General features: G+C 39.5%; 1 protein-coding gene across 3 annotated transcripts in view; it reads right to left on the bottom strand.

Annotated features, from left to right (window-relative positions):
• LOC126253024 (probable serine hydrolase) overlaps nt 1-20,334 on the bottom strand; it is a 72,153-nt gene that overhangs the window by 23,132 nt on the left and 28,687 nt on the right. For 2 of the 3 annotated variants that reach the window (XM_049954085.1, XM_049954087.1), the window contains exon 2: nt 19,404-19,553. In XM_049954085.1, coding sequence (XP_049810042.1) covers nt 19,404-19,551 — 148 coding nt within the window. In that variant the 5' untranslated portion in view covers nt 19,552-19,553. Of the gene's footprint in view, nt 1-1,297; nt 3,029-19,403; nt 19,554-20,334 lie in introns of those variants that run through there. The other variant, XM_049954086.1, reaches the window with a different exon arrangement.

The following is a 20,334-nucleotide window of genomic DNA, read 5'->3' as shown; positions in this document are numbered from 1 at the left end:
CTACTAAAGAAAAAGTAATCACAAGTACCGTATTTACTCCATTATACCAGGTTCTTTCCCAGATTCATCATTTGAAAAAATATAGAATAATTTTACATTCATAGGTCAACATTTTTACACTGTTTGATAATTTAATATAGGGGTCATCTTACACTTACAGTTGAAGCTTTGACAACTGAGATCATGTGCAGATTTATGTGATAAACTTATTAAAAGTGCATAACTATGTTTCATTCTGACAGTGTATTAATTCTGTAAACATTAACTGTTCCAGTTTACTGTAATGTACTATTTTGACAATCTCCTGACAAATGACCAGGGTGGTAAGTATCATATTCAAACATTTTATGTTTTTTATGTTATCCTTTCTGACATGTTCCACACCCACAAAAATCATCCCATTTTTTTGGGTCTATGGAATGAAAACAGAATTTTATCTAATCTAATCTTACGTTGAAGAATTCAGAAAGGTTGGAGGAGGAACAGTGACACCAGCTTGGATGAGAATATGAGTGAATGTGGGGAGGGGAGTGAAGTGCAGACAGCAAATTTTGTATTTCCAACTGTGGGAATGAATAACATGTACCTTGGCCTCAGTTAAACCGCATTTTGGCTGAATCCATTTGAACTCCGAATTGACATGACTTCAAACTTGGACAAGTATTCAACAATAGTATACATAATTATGTTGTTATTGCTGTCACTTGAGAATGGTATAATAGGCCAAAATCATTACTGAATAAACACTTTGGATAATATTCTAGATCGGTAATAATGTTCTTTCTAAAATGTTGCACGACTATGGGGGAGGGGGGAAGGGAAAGTGGTGAAAACAGCAGTATTTGTTGCAGATTTGATTTACTTACATTATTTAACCAAGATGTGTGTTTTGCCTAATACAAGGTATCTTCAGATTGACCAGTATAGTGTTGGTAGGTGGGTTTTGGGTACCACGATTAGAGAAATGGCCAAAAAATACACTACCCTCATCATAAATAGTAAAATAAATCAAAGCAAGTATGTGCTCACATCATATGTTAAAAGCATAACACCGAATAACCTTGCAGGTCTTTGTAGCACAGACCATTGGGTACAATGCATAAATCAAGCCTGTACGTAGTCCGTCACATGGTAAATACGCTGGAGGCACCGTTATTCATTCTTTGATCTGATACATGCCATTATGTGAAAATCCTTTTAAAGATGTTCAATAGGAGACTAATTTTGCTACCAAAGAGACAGCAAATTTGTCATTTAAACCATAGTACAAAGTACACTACACTTACTCAGGTGGAAGAAGGAATTTATTCTGCTCACTAGCTTTAGAAGGGAAAAAAGGACTTTATTACAATTGTGTGTACTAATGTAACATCAAGATTCAGTGTGTACAATGTCAAAACAGCTCACAACAGTTTGAGAGTTTGCTTTAGTTGGTAAATAATGTACCACATTTGACTCAGATTCACCTATGTCAATCAGCTTCAACTTCATGATCATGTTTATGCAACTCTTGATTCTACATAACTATATATATTGGATCAAAAACAAAAATACTTTGTTCTGAAAACATCAATTGCAAAGCTAGAATTAATCAATTTTGTCACAGACATGATAACTGATGATATCTTCCTTGCAGTTTTTCTTGAACCATTAATATAATTTCAGTGACAGAGAAAACACACAAAAATCCTATTAATGCCTAAATTTATGGTCTATTTACGCAAAGCATTTTTACATATATCAATGGAAGAAGACAATGAGTCCTCATGAAACAAGTTTGTGTGTTGCATTCTGCTACTACATACTACATAGGGAAAAAGAATGTTCTTGAGCGCTAGAGCGTAGGAAGATTATTTTTTAAGCATTGATCTGAAACATTTCATATGGACCAAACATAAATCAGATCTACAGAACACCACAGTTAAACAAGAGGCTAAAAATATAAGGCTGTACAGAAGTCTCTGTGGGCATCCAGCAAGTACTCACTAACATTTCATTAAAACTTATACATACATACTATGTATGACTAGTGAGTTTTTTCCCTGCAGAAGACCAGATTAAACAATCTGTTAATAACAAACACTACCATTCCAGTTTAATTTACAACCATCTGCCATGCCTCTTTTCTTTTCTTTTTTTCCCTTTAGTTTATACAATTAATCTTAGTGTAGTAAACATGACTATGGTCATGATAACAGGAACTTGTTGATGAGATGTGATATCCTCTCTGGATTATTTAGATGAAGATGATGAGTGCCATCCACATTGTAATGATCCACTATGCTGCCATTCTTCTTCATCATCTCTAGTGTCTTCATATACACTTCCTCATATATACCACCAATGAAACCTTGATTACCTCTTATGCTAAGGTTGGAGCATTTCACATTCTGAGCTAAGCCAATAAGAGCATCAAATGAGAGACGGCCCCAAACATGAGTCCTCAACCGTGGATCACGTGAGAAGTAATACCTGTGCTCATCACCATGAGGCACACGAATTGCTCCCCTCTCAAGCAGTATTTTACACGAGTCAATTGTTGGAGATTCTCGACTACCTTCATAAATCCGTTTCAGTATTTCCTCATAAGTGTAACTGGGGGGTTTACTTTCTTGCATTTTTTCTTCGACAGATATGATCCAGTCAGCAAACTGATAAGATTTAACATCAACATCTGGTATCTCAGCCATCATTGTCCTGGCACAATCAAGACTAACATATTTGTCTACTTCTTCAGGGTAAGTTGCAGCATACGCAAAACTTGTTGCACTGCCAAAAGAGTGTCCAATGAGTGATACCTTTTTCCATTTGAAATGCCTTGTAATCAAACGTAGTGCTAACACAGCATCCACAAACTGATAAAATTTTCCAACTGGAAAATGAGATGAATGTCCATGTCCAGGAAAGTCAATAGCCAAAAGTCCATCCACATTTAAATGAGGAACTAAAGGATCAAAAGTCCCAGCATTATCCTCATATCCATGTAAAGCAATTACTGGCTGGATATCCGTCCGTCCCCACCACTTACCTGTCAAGAAAGAAATGCTAAAATAATCTGTAAAATATTGTAATTCACTAATTTTTTGTGTTTTAGTTTTACCTTGATCGCAAAGTTAAAACATAATCTGCTGTTATTTGTATAAGTAATATTCTTCATGTAAAAATTCCGGATTGATAGGCCGTGGTCGATGTATAAAACTCTCCCCTGACGTTTTGTCTCCCGCAGTCGGAGACGAAATGTCAGGGGAGAGTTTTATACATCGGCCATGGCCTATCAGCCCAGAAGTTTTAAGTGAAGACAATACCAGCCGTGAAAGCCCACACTGTATGATCATAAGCAATATTGTTAAAAGATAATAGTCTTTCTTATGTCTCAGCAACATTGTGCACAGAAATTATTACTGACAGAAATGATTGATTCTTGTACCACAATATTGAGTACTAATAGCCAGTATGTTCACACTTTTTTTTTTGTTACAATTATGATTTAGTAGTAAGAAGACATGGCTGACATTGTTCAGTGAGATCAACTTTTGCTGCTAATGATAAATTGCTAAAAACTGATGAGTCTGCAAAATCAGTTTCTAATCAAGCTTCTAAAGAAAATGTCTGTTATGGACAACAGAGGAACATTACTACTACCTTCTAGCCAATGTGTGAAACGTATAGTATGGAACAGTGACTTTTGGAGGGAGTGCAACATTGACACCACATGTCACTGAATTATTCTGCTGCAGTTGAAAATTTTACACAACAGAATGTCATGCCAGATACCTGCGTACAAGTCAATTAATCTGGAATGTGTACTGCATTTTTCTTCTTTTATTGTTTTAATTATTTATAGTTCCCTTAATTTGTTTCATTACTATGTGCTACACAAATTGCCTGACCTCAACCTTGATTAAGTAATCATTACCTGAAAGAGGATGAGCAAATAAGTTTCTAAATGTCTCCTGCTAAAAACACACATTTCTGAAGTGATGGAGTTCATTAAAGACAACACTTGGCTTTCTCAACTGTAACATTATATATCTGGTTTCCAGGGGCTTTGATGCTTAAATGGTTGATTCTTATTTCTAAAAAGTCTTAACGTTTAAAATAGTTTTTTTTAAATAAACTGATTGACATAAGTTGTCCTTTAACCTCTTTTAGTAGTCTGAAATAAAGCTTCCCAGTTGTACTAACGTCATTGTACAAAGTCCGCCTCAGAACTGTTGGCATGGATACTTACAGGTCCTACTAGCCTGCTGCTTTAATAAAATTGCCACTATGGTGCTTAGCTCTGGACTATAGGACCAGTTCTTTGATAATTCTGAGTGCATTCGATAACAACAAAGAGTGAAGTTTGAAGTAGTTCGATGTAAAATATATCATGCTTGAAAAATCTTTAAAACAGTTTTGCATAGTACTATTTATTTATTTCTTCCTGCTGAAGATGTACAAATAGATAGGCATTCAGATATGATGGCTGAAAAGAGTTTTCACTGAATAATGAGTCAACAGCTTAATAACTGCTCAACACTTTTTCAGAATGAAACACACAACTTCATACATCACCATTAACATGCCTGTATCAGAACACAAGAGAACAAGCACAGTTTTAGTACAAAACCAAATAGCTGTGGCCATTAGGAACAACCACCTATGAAATTTTTAGTCAACCTGTTTTAAGAATTTCAGTTATAAATGTCTTCCATTCCCTGAGTTCTTATCTTTGTGCACCGGAGTTGACGACAATGTGCAATCAGTAGAGCACAAGAAGACAAGAATGTATCCTACTATCTAAGGCCGGCAAATTTATACGTGGGAAAAATATATCTAAAAACAAAGATGATGTGACTTACCAAACGAAAGCACTGGCAGGTCGATAGACACACAAACAAACACAAACATACACACAAAATTCAAGCTTTCGCAACCAACGGTTGCTTCATCAGGACAGAGGGAAGGAGAGGGAAAGTCGAAAGGATGTGGGTCTTAAGGGAGAGGGTAAGGAGTCATTCCAATCCCGAGAGCGGAAAGACTTACCTTACGGGGAAAAAAGGACAGGTATACACTCGCGCACACACAGACACCACTGTGTATGTGCGGTTGGATATGAGTGTGTGTGCGAGTGTATACCTGTCCTTTTTTCCACCTAAAGTAAGTCTTTCCGCTCCCGGGATTGGAATGACTCCTTACCCTCTCCTTTAAAACCCACATCCTTTCGTCTTTCCCTCTCCTTCCCTCTTTCCTGATGAAGCAACCGTTGGTTGAGAAAGCTTGAATTTTGTGTGTATGTTTGTGTGTCTATCGACCTGCCAGCACTTTTGTTTGGTAAGTCACATCATCTTTGTTTTTTGATTATAGATTTTGATAGCCATACTGGTATGTATAATCTGAACATGAAATTTTTTCTCCCTGGGGAAGATTCACATATTTGAAGTTTCTGAGGACAATGCTGACATTTCAGGTAAATGATACAGCACAATTTTATAGAATTAAGAGAAAAACCTATAATTACCATATCACATTACGAGTTACTAGTCTATTTGCTTGATATTTTAGCTTTACTCAAGAGGATAGCTATTACGTGTGCAAAGAAAAATTATGTATTTAAGTAATGTCCTGGCACGTCAGAAGTATATTTAACAGAAGAAGTCACAAGAGCAGACATACATCGTAGCATGAGAATATTGCCATTTGAAACTACACATATGACCAAATACAGCACACTCAGCCCCCAGTCAGATAATTCTGCACTTCCATACAGACTATGCATCCTTCTCTAGGAATCAGAATGGTGTTTTATATTATGATTCAGAAGTCATTAATAGGGTGTCCCACATAATTAAACTCAGAGTAAACCCAAATACTTAGACTCACAAATCTAAATTCTGCATAACTGTAACATTCGAATCAAATATATCCTGATTTTGACGGTATAGAGACAGCTGGTAGTTGTCTGCATAAAGATGAAATGATTTGTTTGAAGTAATAGATAATAAAAGCAGCTGAATAGTATATAAGGAAGAACAGTGTTGGTTCCTCCCACCAACCCCACAGTAGCTGTTTTTTTCTTAAACTACATATATGAATTCCTCATTTGAAAAATACAGGGGTGTCATATTTGCAGATTAAACTACTGCTGCCGAGGTGCACATTTTTACAGTCTGTAATAGGTGAATATAGGGGTCATCTTATGTTTACAGATGAAGCTTGTGTAATTCAAGTCATGTGCAGATTTATTTTTTGTCTTTAAACTACAGTTTGCCTGAATCTATTTGTAGCTTTAACAGAATTGACTTTAAAATTGGACAAATACTTAACTATTGTATACATTTCTGCAGGAGGTGAGAGAAGTCTAGATAGCAGCCATTGCTGTGCATACGTGTTTCATGCAGCAATGCAGCTGTGAAGTATGATGGAAACAAAAGACGGTGTGTCAGCTGCAGGTTCTATGCAGCCAGTGAGAGAGCAGTGAACAGATGACAGGTTTCAAAGCAAGAGACAAAGGAATATTGTCACATCCTCACATTAATAGAGACATGAAACATGCTATGTAGTCAGAAAAAAAGCAGCTGTATTCTCAGGGTCCCCCAGAACCACAACCTCAGAAACTGCAACAAATTCGGAAGAAACAACCAAATATTTTCAACGATCAAGATTATAAATTTCATTGCTGCTTTTACACAGAAATACTTTGTCTCTTTTTTCACCAGCTTAGGTGAAACTATCATCCCAGATAATGATACCAGTGGTGATGGTGATGAAAAATAGTGGTACCACATACAGATGGCTTAGACAGCATGCAAAAAATGGAAGTGAAGGTAACGATTAATGTAAACATTTCTTTTTGTTCATTTTATTTCTCCTTGTACTATGGAGACTATCAATAAATATCTAAAGTTTAAAATAGGTATAATGTTAACAAACGGAGAGTGATTTTAGTTCAGCAACTATTTTTTTATCAGAACTGCAAATTTTTTAATTACTTGACTGCAGTATTCTATGAAGTTTTACTGTATTTGGAATGTTTTCTCAAGTTAGAATGAAGGGAGAAACATCTCATAGGTAGACAGAGGGCAAACAACAAGTGCTATTCTGAGGAAGAGGAGGGGTCATGTTCGATCTTTTCCAAAGGAACTATCCTGGGATTTACTAAAACCAGTTAAGATAACCTAAACTTTGATAGCTAGATGAGGATCTGAACCATACTTCTCATTACTGTTGCACCATCTCACTCACTGATTCCCTGAGCATGAGCCTGTAGACAACAGTTTTCCATTAGTAGCTCGTCAATTTCATGTGAGTGTTTAGTTGATTCTCGACACAGAATACAACATTTTATGGGTAGCAAATGGAGTAATGGATATTTAAGTAGGTCAGAGAATTTAAATAACTGAGGTCTGATTCATAGTAAAAGCAACAACAATAATATTATTTGAAAAATATCACCAGGATGAAAAATTATAAAAATGGCCTTACGTAAGAAGATAAAATTTGAAGGTTTTAGAAATGACATTTCCCATCTTGTTTATTATTCAGTGTATTTTTTCAGAACGTTAAGTTCAGCCTATTATGTTACTCAGGTTCAGAAGTAACAACATAATTATGTCACTTGAGAATGACATAACAGGACAAAATCGCAATTCCGAATAAATGCACTGAACAACTGTTTGGCCAAAAACTGTTGCAACTTCTAAAATATTGCAGGACTTTGGGCACAAGTAAAAAATGTTCAATAGGAGACTGATTTCTCTACCAAAGAGACAGCAAAATTGCCATTTAAACCTTGATAGGGAGTACACACATTCAGATAGAGTCAAGGAATTTATTTTGCTCACTAGCATCAGGAATAAGAGGACTTGTTTACAACTGCATGTACTAATGTAACATTATCTCTAGCATGAAGAATCCAGTGCAGAACATCTACTACATTTTCAAAAATTACAGACTGAAGCACAGAAAATTTATATGGAGATCTGTTACTGTGAAGAGGAATATGTTCTTTAAGAAATAATCACAAGCAAAGAGACAACAGTATTTAAGTCTGGAACTATAAGTAGTTTTCCTTACTTCACTCACAATCATCCCTAAAACATATTTTCATGTCAAATGCTTCTAGATAACAATATCAGTTACATGACAATCTTTTCCATTATTACCAGCGGAAGTCTGTAAATGTTCACTGCTGATGAGATAACTTGTTAGGAAGTGTACGAGATGTATGACAATTTCACAGACAAGCAATAAGATTCACAGCAGTTGATCAACAGCCAGTACATTAGGGGCAAAGTATTTCACACAACACTAAAATCAACTATTAATATCTGTGAGCAGTTGAGTGAATACTAGCTGGCTACAAAATCATTATTGAAGCTACTACTTCATAATCAAAAGTCCACAGTTTTATAATATATCAGTCATATGGAATTATTTTTTATTTGGAGACAAAAATTATCTTGAGATAACAACACAAAATAGAGATACAAGCTCCAGGAGGGATTATGTACATGCCTTTGTAGAAAAAAAGGAAGGGATGATTTTAACATACTATCAGTATAAATGCACTCGTTTGAAATGATTTACAGAAATGAACTTTAAATCTTTGTGATAAACTGTGTGACTAGTCCTTACTGTAAAGCAATGTGTGTGTTGTTCTTTGTCAACAAAAGTGATGCAGCAACTGAGGGCAGGGTTAGGGGGTGGGGGGATGCAGGTAAATTCCCTTTTAAAACATTGTTGATGTGGCTAAAACATAAGCATAAATATTGTATCATCATTTCACTGAATACTGTGTTAAATTACACAACACATGTTATTGTGCAGTGCTTACCATACATACTCTATGCTCCATACAGACTACTACTATACATTCGTAATTTCTCCCCTCCTCTGTCCTTTGCAGCTCACACTGTTATTTCCTACAACAGCTACTGATGGTGATATGTGATACTAGCTACACATCAGTACATGTTCTTAAGTTAACTTGTGAGATATCACTTATTGTCGGTGTGTCATAAAGCTGTTGCATTATTTCTACATCTACATCTATACTCTGCAAACCACTGTGAAGTGCCTGGCAGAGGGTATGTTCCATGATACCAGTCATTAGGTTTTCTTCTCATTCCCTTCACATATGAAGCACAGGAAGAATGACTGAACACCTCTGTGCATGCAGTAATTATTTTAATCTTATCCTCGTGATCCCTTCGTGAGCAATACGCAATACATACTGGGTTGTAGTATATTCCTAGAGTCATCATTTAAAGCTGGTTCTTGAAACTTTGTTAATAGACTTTCTCTAGATAGTTTACATATGTCTCGAAGAATCTTCCAGTTCAGTTTCTTCAGTATATCTGTGACACTCTCCCATAGATCAAACAAACCTGTGACCATTCATACTACCCTTCTATGTATACATTCAATATCCTCTGTTAGTCTTACTTGGTACAGGTCTCATACACATGAGCAATATCCTAGGACCGAACGCACAGGTAATTTGTAAGCAAACCCTTCATACACTGATTGCACTTCCCCAGTATTCTACCAATAAACTAATGTACACCACCTGTTTTACACATGACTGAGCGTATAAGACCATTCCATTTCACATCCTTACAAAGTGTTGTACCCAGGTATTTGTATGAGCTGGCTGATTCCAACAGTGACTTAATGATATTATAGTCATAGGATACTATGTTTCTTCATTTTGTGAAGTGCACAATTTTACATTTCTGAACATTTAAAGCAAGTTGCCAATCACTGCGCCACTTTGACATCTTATCAAGATCTGACTGAATATTTATGCAGCTTCTTTGAGATAGTACTTCATCATAGATAAGTACATAATTTACAAAAAGCCTTATTTTACCATTAATATTGTCTGCAAGGTCATTAGTATACAACATGAACACCAATGGTCCCAACATACTTCCATGGGGCACACGTTTAGTTACTTCTCAATCTGATGACTCTACATCTAAGATAACATGCTGTGTCCTCCCTACCAAAAAGTCTCCAATCCAGTCACAAATTTCACTTGATACCCCATATGAGCCTACTTTTGGAGTAATCATAGATGTGGTACTGGGTCAAACACTTTTCAGAAATATAGAAATACTGCATCTACCTGACTGCTTTGATTGAAAGCTTTCAGTATGTCATGCAAGAAAAGTGCAACTTGGGTTTCACATGATAGATGTTTCCAGAATCCATGCTGGTTGGCATTGAGGAGGTCATTCTGTTCAAGACACCTCATTATGTTTGACCTCACAATTTGTTCCAAGATTCTACAACAAATCTGTGTCAAAGATCTCGGATGGTAGTTTTGTGGATCACTTCTGTTTTCCTTCTTGTAAATGGGTGTGACCTGTGCTTTTTTCCAAGAATTGGGCATGGTTTGTTGTTCGAGGGATCTGTGATAGATTATATTCAGAAGAGGGGGCTGACTCAGCTGGAAATTCAGTACAGAATCTGACAAGGATTCCATTGGGCCCCACAGCTTTGTTCAATTTTAACAATTTCAGCTGTTTCTCAACATGATTGACACTAATACTTATTTCATTCACATTTTCAGTGGTGTCAGGATTAAATTTGGACAATTCTCCTGGGTTTTCCATTCTAAAGGAACTACTCAGTATAGTGGCACCCACTAAGTCGAGATGACCCACATCAGAGCAGCAGCAGCACTTGTGTGATAAACTGTAAATTAATGTAGTCATTGTTTTTTGTTCATGTGCTTCTGCAAAGAAGTGAACTGTACATGTGTATTTTACTGTGATTAGAAAACTAACTGTAGTGTTCGTTTTTGCGTGAGTCGTGTGAATATCATCATGTAGGGCAACTTCCTAGTGTAAATTTTCCGTGTGTAGAGAAATTTATTTCTGTTTAATAGCTTTCGGTCTCAGAGTTCAGTGAGAAAGCTGCACACCAACTTTTTGTGTTTCTTTATTCTCCTTTGGTATATTTTCAAACTCAGTAACACCCCTTGAGACTATATCTATTTTATACACAGTAATATATGGCTAGGGATTCTGCTTATGTGAGCGGACACAAGGAGAGTTGCCTGCTGTCCATAAACAGCTGGAAGCTGCGTTGGCTACCGTCCACATGCTTCTAGCTAATACTCGAAGTTGCAGTGACGTCGGGGAGCCATGGATGAGACCTGTGACACCTTTGGTGTCACTGGAATCCCCTGGTGGCCTGGACACCACTATGGCTTCCGATATGCAATATCTGACCGGTGAATCCTCACTCCAGAGTGGGTGGCAGACAGTGGTCGTTCCACATGTCACTAGGCGGAAGGCGAAAGAGGGAGCAGGCCGTGCGGATGGATCCCTACGTCTTTGCAACAGGTATGAGGTGCTTCCCAGTGTTGATGATAACTTTGAGCCAGCACGGGATGCTTCTCCTGTTGAGCCAGCGATCGATTTTCCTGCCCAGACCAGACAAGTACAGAGGGTGGGTACGCTAGTCATCGGAAGCTCCAATGTTAGGCAAGTGATGGATCCCCTCAGGGAGATAGCAGGCAAGGTGAAGAAGAATTCCAGTGTGCATTTGATTTGTTTGCCAGGAGGTCTCATCCGTGATGTGGAGGCGGCCCTGCTGGTGGTTAATGAGCAAACTGGGTGCAACTGGCTGCGTGTAGTGGCACATGTCGGCACGAATGACGCCTGCCACTTGGGTTCTGAGGCCATCCTCAGCTCCTTTCGGTGGCTGGCTGATTTGGTGAATGCAACTAGCAACACACTCAGAATGCAGGTTAAGCTGTCTATTTTGTAGCATCATACGCAGGGTTAATCGCAGTCCTCTGGTTTGGAGCAGAGTGGAAGGTCTAAACCAGAGGCTCAGGCAGCTCTGCAACACTATCGGATGCAAATTTCTTGACCTCCACTATTGGGTGCAGAATTGTAGGGTTCCCCTTAATAGGTCAGGTGTGCTACTAGGATAGCGGAGTACATGTGACATGCACATGGGACATTTTTACATTAGAGGCCCCCTCCCTTGGGAGCAAACACAATTTGCCTGTTAGACCAGCCACAGCGACCTCAGAGAATCTTGGTCTCCGCTGATAAGAGAGAGAAAAGTTTAATATGAGTTTAGTAAACTGCAAGAGCATCCAAGGAAAGGTCCCAGAATTAGTATCGCTTATTGAAGGTTATAATGCACAGATAGTATTGGGAACTGAAAGCTGGTTGAAGCCAGACATCAAAGACAATGAAATCCTAAGTTCCAACTGGAATGTTTATTGTAAGGATAGGTTAGTCACCAGTGGTGGCAGCATGTTTATTGCAGTAAAAAATTCAATAAAATCTAGTGAGGTTATCATATTTTGAATATGAATTAATCTGGGTGAAAATGAGCATCAAAGAATGGTCAAAAATGGTGATCAGTCTATAAATAGACCACCTAGGTCAGGATTTGTAGTTGTAGAGCACTTCAGGCATTAGTAATTTTCCTGATCAAGCCACTGTAATAGGGGATGACTTCATCTTGCCGGGTATAGATTGGGAGTGTTATAACACAAAAACTGGTGCCAGAAACAGGGAACTATGTGGCATTGTTCAGGATGTCTTGTCCAAAAATTACCTTGAGCAGTTAGTTAGAGAACCAACTCGTGAGGGTAACATCTTAGACCTCCTGGCAACAAACAGACCTGAACTTTTGAATCATTTACATAGAGGAAGGTATCAATGATCATAAGGCTGTGACAGCATCTATGACGACAGATCCTACAAGGAATGTTAAGAAAGATAGGAAGATATATTTGCTCAGCAAGGGTGACAGGACACAAATTTCAGAATATCTCAGCAGTCAGCATCAAATATTCAGTGATGAGGATGAAGATGTGGAGAACAAATGGAAAAAATTCAAAGGCATCGTTCAATATGCCCTAGACAAGTATGTTCGATAAGGTTTTAAGGGATGGGAAAGATCCACCATGGTTTAATAGCCATGTTAGCTCAGGTTCAGGAGAAGTAAAAACCCCACTGACAAACAAAAGCTGAACGAAGCGAAAATGAGTGTAAGGAGAGCAATGACAGAAGCGTTCAATGATTTTGAAACTAAGACGTTGTCAACTGACCTGAGTAAAAACATTAAGAGATTTTGGTCATATGTAAAATCAGTAAGTGGGTCAAAATCATCTATTCATTCTCTCAGCGACCACACTAGCACTGAAACAGAAGATAACAGAGAGAAGGCCGAAATAATGAATTCCATCTTCCAAAGTTGTTTCACCACGGAAGGTCGTAACGCTGTCCCTCCTTTCAATCGTCATGCGAACGTCAAAATGGCAAATATTGAGATAGCAAATCACAGAATTGAAAAGCAGCTACAATTGCTTAGTAGTGGAAAGGCTTCAGGACGAGATAAGTACCTATAAGATTCTATAAATATTATGCGAAAGAACTTGCTCCCATTCTAGCAGTAATTTATCGTAGATCGTTTGAGCAACGAAAGGTACCTAACGACTGGAAAAAAGCACAGGTCATTCCCGTTTTTAAGAAAGACTGTAAGACAGATCTACACAATTATAGACCTATGGTGACATCAATCTGTTGCAGAATTATGGACCATGTTTTATGCTCAAGAATTATGACTTTCTGGGAAGATGAACAGCTCCTCTATAAAAATCAGCATGGATTCTGCAAACAGAGATCCTGCAAAACTCGGCTCGCTCTGTTCCTCCATAAGATCCACAGCGTAGTGGATGCTGTGTTCCTTGATTTCAGTAAGGCATTGGACACCGTCCCGCATTGCCGTTTAATGAAAAAAATACGAGGTTACAGAGTATTGGAGCAGACCTGTGATTGGATTAAAGACTTTCTTGCAGACAGAACTCAACACATCACTCTTAATGGAACTAAATCGACAGATATAAAGGTAATATCCAGAGTACCCCAGGGAAGTGTTGCTGTTGCTGTTCAATATATATATATATAAATGATCTAGTAGAAAGCTTTGGTTGCTCTTTAAGGCTATTTACAGATGATGCAGTTGTTTATACCAAAGTAGCAACACCAAAATATAGTAAGAATTTGCAGAATGACCTGCAGAGAATTGATGAATAGTGCAGACACTGGCAGTTGACCCCAAACATAAATAAATGCAACATACTGCACATACATAGGAAAAGAAATCCACTACTGTACAGCTACACTATTGATGACAAACAGCTGGAGACAGTGTCTGCGTAAGATATCTAGGCGTAACTATCCAGAGTGACCTTAAGTGGAATGACCATATAAAACAGATAGTGGGAAAAGCAGACAAAAGACTCAAGACTCATCGGAAGAATCTCATGGAAATGTAACTCATCCACAAAAGAAGTGGCTCATAAGGCACTTGTTACTCCACTGGCAGACGTTACAAGAGAGACATTGTGCATTATGGAGGGATTTACTATTGGAATTTTGGGACAGCACTTTCCCCCCACATAAATCTCACGTATTGACCATGAGGAGAAAATTCGATAAATTAGAGCCAATACAGAGGCCTACTGACAATAATTCTTCCCACACACTATTCATGAGTGGAACAGGATTGGAGGGATCAGATAGTGGTACCGAAAGTACCCTCTGCCACACACAATTAGGTAGCTTGTGGAGTATGATGTAGATGTAGAATTAATTGTTGGATGATTAAAGTCTCCAACGATGATTGCATTATGATTGGGGACTTGTGTACAAGTGAGCTGAAGTTTTCTCTGAAGTTTTGGTTACATCAGGATACACATCTAGTAGGCAATAGAAGGATCCAATTACCATTTATGCCCACCCTTGACAATGAGTCTTGCTAAGACAATCTCACGTGCAGCTTCAGTTTCTATCTCGGTGGCTCTCAATTTCTTGTCTACTGCGGCAAATACACCATTTCCATTATCCATTTGCCTATTCATTTGATATACTCACACACTCAAATTTTCCCCAAAAAATCTCACTGCTATCAGTTTCAGGTTTCATTACATGGTCAGTTACTAGGCTTAGTTAATCAATTATTACAATAAATTTATTTTAATCCGTAATTTACCATTGTGGAAACACTCACCACCCCAACTTGACAAAAAGCTGTAATTTATTAACCGAACTGAAAATCAACACAAATACTGGTGAATGACGTAGACAACAACAGTTAGGATGGTTGTACTTCCTATAGTCTATTTGTATATGTTAGAGATTGAGTTTAAAACCATGTTTGATGTGAGCAATATACTGGCCACTGTTGTGAGTAATTCTCCTCAAAATTCAAAACCACCTCCTTGAGTCTTGACTCCAATTAATCCATACTCACACAAATTCTTGGACATGTCAAGGAGTATTTCCCATCTATGATTATGTTTGTCTGGAATCATACCACATTTTTATGATAGTGTAGGGAAAGGGGCTGTGTTTCCCTTTCTTCATTGCATTTCACCCCTGCTACATGTTTCTGACTGTTTGTTTCCTATAAACAAGTACAGTTTGCATTCTCTATCACCTGCCACATTTTAACCCAAGGGGGCTCTATAGCAGTAAATGTTATATAAATTAAAGACCAAGGCTACATTGATATGTGCAAGCCAGCTGTACCAACAGTTCTGCTTTGAAACTTATTACATGGTTGGAATATAATAGAGGGAAACATTCCACGTGGGAAAAATATATCTATAAACAAAGATGATGTGACTTACCGAACGAAAGTGCTGGCAGGTCGACAGACACACAAACAAACACAAACATACACACAAAATTCAAGCTTTCACAACAAACTGTTGCTTCATCGGGAAAGAGGAAAGGAGAGGGAAAGATGAAAGGATGTGGGTTTTAAGGGAGAGGGTAAGGAGTCATTCCAATCCCGGGAGCGGAAAGACTTACCTTGGGGGAAAAAAGGACAGGTATAAACTCGCGCGCGCCCACACACACACACACACACACACACACACACACACACACACACACACACACATATTTGTAAAGGCAAAGAGTTTGGGCAGAGATGTCAGTCGAGGTGGAAGTAGAGGCAAAGATGTTGTTGAAAGACAGGTGAGGTATGAGCGGCGGCAAATTGAAATTAGCGGAGATTGAGGCCTGGCGGATAACGAGAAGAGAGGATATACTGAAGGGCAAGTTCCCATCTCCGGAGTTCTGACAGGTTGGTGTTAGTGGGAAGTATCCAGATAACCCGGACAGTGTAACACTGTGCCAAGATGTGCTGGCCGTGCACCAAGGCATGTTTAGCCACAGGGTGATCCTCATTACCAACAAACACTGTCTGCCTGTGTCCATTCATGCGAATGGACAGTTTGTTGCTGATCATTCTCACACAGAAAGCTTCACAGTGTAGGCAGGTCAGCTGGTAAATCACGTGGGTGCTTTCACACGTGGCTCTGCCTTTGATCGTGTACACCTTCCGGGTTACAGGACTGGAGTAGGTGGTGGTGGGAGGGTGCATGGGACAGGTTTTACACCGGGGGCGGTTACAAGGGTAGGAGCCAGAGGGTAGGGAAGGTGGTTTGGGGATTTCATAGGGATGAACTAACAGGTTACGAAGGTTAGGTGGACGGCGGAAAGACACTCTTGGTGGAGTGGGGAGGATTTCATGAAGGATGGATCTCATTTCAGGGCAGGATTTGAGGAAGTCGTATCCCTGCTGGAGAGCCACATTCAGAGTCTAATCCAGTCCCGGAAAGTATCCTGTCACAAGTGGGGCACTTTTGGGGTTCTTCTGTGGGAGGTTCTGGGTTTGAGGAGATGAGGAAGTGGCTCTGGTTATTTGCTTCTGTACCAGGTCGGGAGGGTAGTTGCGGGATGCAAAAGCTGTTTTCAGGTTGTTGGTGTAATGGTTCAGGGATTCCGGACTGGAGCAGATTCGTTTGCCACGAAGACCTAGGCTGTAGGGAAGGGACCGTTTGATGTGGAATGGGTGGCAGCTGTCATAATGGAGGTACTGTTGCTTGTTGGTGGGTTTGATGTGGACGGACGTGTGAAGCTGGCCATTGGACAGGTGGAGGTCAACGTCAAGGAAAGTGGCATGGGATTTGGAGTAGGACCAGGTGAATCTGATGGAGCCAAAGGAGTTGAGGTTGGAGAGGAAATTCTGGAGTTCTTCTTCACTGTGAGTCCAGATCATGAAGATGTCATCAATAAATCTGTACCAAACTTTGGGTTGGCAGGCCTGGGTAACCAAGAAGGCTTCCTCTAAGCGACCCATGAATAGGTTGGTGTACGAGGGGGCCATCCTGGTACCCATGGCTGTTCCCTTTAATTGTTGGTATGTCTGGCCTTCGAAAGTGAAGAAGTTGTGGGTCCGGATGAAGCTGGCTAAGGTAATGAGGAAAGAGGTTTTAGGTAGGGTGGCAGGTGATCGGCGTGAAAGGAAGTGCTCCATCGCAGCGAGGCCCTGGACGTGTGGAATATTTGTGTATAAGGAAGTGGCATCAATGGTTACAAGGATGGTTTCCGGGGGTAACAGACTGGGTAGGGATTCCAGGCGTTCGAGAAAGTGGTTGGTGTCTTTGATTAAGGATGGGGGACTGCATGTAAAGGGGTTGAAGGTGTTGATCTACGTAGGCAGAGATACGTTCTGTGGGGGCTTGGTAGCCAGCTACAATGGGACGGCCGGGATGATTGGGTTTGTGAATTTTGGGAAGAAGGTAGAAGGTAGGGGTGAGGGGTGTTGGTGGGGTCAGGAGGTTGATGGAGTCAGGTGAAAGGTTTTGTAGGGGGCCTAAGGTTCTGAGGATTCCTTGAAGCTCCGCCTGGACATCAGGAATGGGATTACCTTGGCAAGCTTTGTATGTAGTGTTGTCTGAAAGCTGACGCAGTCCCTCAGCCACATACTCCCGACAATCAAGTACCACGGTCGTGGAACCCTTGTCCGCCGGAAGAATGATGATGGATCGGTCAGCCTTCAGATCACGGATAGCCTGGGCTTCAGCAGTGGTGATGTTGGGAGTAGGATTGAGGTTTTTTTAAGAAGGATTGAGAGGCAAGGCTGGAAGTCAGAAATTCCTGGAAGGTTTGGAGAGGGTGATTTTGAGGAAGAGGGGCTGGGTCCCGCTGTGACGGAGGACGGAACTGTTCCAGGCAGGGTTCAATTTGGATAGTGTCTTGGGGAGTTGGACCATTAGGAGTAGGATTAGGATCATTTTTCTTCATGGCAAAGTGATATTTCCAGCAGAGAGTACGGGTGTAGGACAGTAAATCTTTGACAAGGGCTGTTTGGTTGAATCTGGGAGTGGGGCTGAAGGTGAGGCCTTTGGATAGGACAGAGGTTTCGGATTGGGAGAGAGGTTTGGAGGAAAGGTTAACTACTGAATTGGGGTGTTGTGGTACCAGATTGTGTTGATTGGAATTTTGAGGTTTTGGGGGGAGTGGAGCTGGAAGTGGGAGATTGAGTAGATGGGAGAGACTGGGTCTGTGTGCAATGAGAGGAGGTTGAGGTTTGCTGGAAAGTTTGTGATGGGTGAGTGAGTTGCCTTTCCGGAGGTGGGAAACCAGGAGATTGGATAGTTTTTTGAGGTGGAGGGTGGCATGCTGTTCTAATTTGCAATTGGCCTGTACGAGGATGCTCTGAACAGTGGGTGTGAATGTGGGAGAGGAAAGATTGAGGACTTTTATTAAGGATAGGAGTTGACAGGTGTGTTCATTGGCTGAGTTGATGTGTAGGTGTAGGATTAGGTGGGTGAGGGCAATGGATTGTTCAGTTTGGAACTGGTATAGGGACTGATGGAAAGAAGGATTACAGCCAGAGATGGGAACTTTAAGTGTGAGGCCTTTGGGGGTAATGCCAAATGTCAGACAAGCCTGAGAAAATAGAATATGGGAGTGTAATCTAGCCAGATTAATTAATTTCAATTTGCCGCCACTCATACCTCACCTGTCTTTCAACAACATCTTTGCCTCTACTTCCGCCTCGACTGACATCTCTGCCCAAACTCTTTGCCTTTACAAATGTCTGCTTGTGTCTGTGTATGTGCGGATGGATGTGTGTGTGTGTGTGTGTGTGTGTGTGTGTGTGTGTGTGTGTGTGTGTGAGTGAGTTTATACCTGTCCTTTTTTCCCCCATGGTAAGTCTTTCCGCTCCCGGGATTGGAATGACTCCTTACCCTCTCCCTTAAAACCCACATCCTTTCATCTTTCCCTCTCCTTTCCTCTTTCCCGATGAAGCAACAGTTTGTTGCGAAAGCTTGAATTTCGTGTATATGTTTGTGTGTCTGTCGACCTGCCAGCACCTTCGTTCGGTAAGTCACATCATCTTTGTTTTTAGATATATTATTACATGGTTGTGTATTCATGCTTGTTATTTGTATCACACAATGTAAATGAGATTAATATCTGTGTGTGTGTGTGTGTGTGTGTGTGTGTGTGTGTGTGTGTGTAGAAAATTACATAACACAACTAATGCATGAGATATCATGTGCAAACATGTGTACATACCTGCAATATGCCCCCACGGTACTGGTATTTTTATCTCCTCTGGTTCTTTTCTTGCAGTTTGTGTACTGAAAAATTTGCTGCACCCACAACATGCTAAAACATGTGGAATCTTCCTCTGTACACCAGCAATGGTCCTTAATGCATTCATGCCTGGAAGGAGTTCAATCAAATATCATGTTGTCATCACTGACTTATGTAAGGAAAATATTAACAATCAAACCAGTTGAAATAATCAGTATCTGGAATGATGGTTTTGGCATTTCCATCAATAGCTGGGCTCACCCCTATTGTTAATAGTTTATGCAGGGAAAAATCAATACAGAAGTAATTTTTATATGATTTTGCTGCAACCATCAACTTTTTTACTTAAATTTAATTATTACTAAAATACTGAGTTTGTGGAAGGAAGAGCAGTCAACAGCGAGAATATTTAAATTTATTGTCAAAGAGATCAAGCAAATGATTCTCATCATGGGTAAGGATTTGGTGATATAAACAAAATGTAGCAGTAAGCATATGCTTGTAGCTGAATAGAAGAAATGAGCTTCAACAAGTGTTTGAGATGGGTGACAAATAAAAATGAACAAGATCAAATTAAGGAATTATGCTTAAGAGAGACAAATACCTTTATTTACACTGTCATATGGTAGCACTTTTTTAATACTTTGTAACTGGTATCACTTAAAAAATAATGCTCCTTCAGTTAGGCTAATAAGTGACAGTTTGAATCAAATGTTGGAAATCAAAAAGGTTTCTAATTTAGGATAAGGTCTCAGCATACCATTCAAATTACACAAAGTGATTTGAGGATACGTGCAATCTCACTCCATCAATTTTTAACAATTTCTTTTATCTGTAACATATAAAGAGAATGAGCACTGTAAGTCTCTGCTAACTGCAGCATTAAACATTTCACCTGCAGTGTAAACTG

Source organism: Schistocerca nitens, chromosome 4 (genome assembly GCF_023898315.1).
Source record: "Schistocerca nitens isolate TAMUIC-IGC-003100 chromosome 4, iqSchNite1.1, whole genome shotgun sequence".
Classification (NCBI taxonomy): Eukaryota; Metazoa; Arthropoda; class Insecta; order Orthoptera; family Acrididae; genus Schistocerca; species Schistocerca nitens.
Note: the sequence above shows the minus strand (reverse complement) of the source record. Positions and strands in the feature narration are given on the sequence as shown.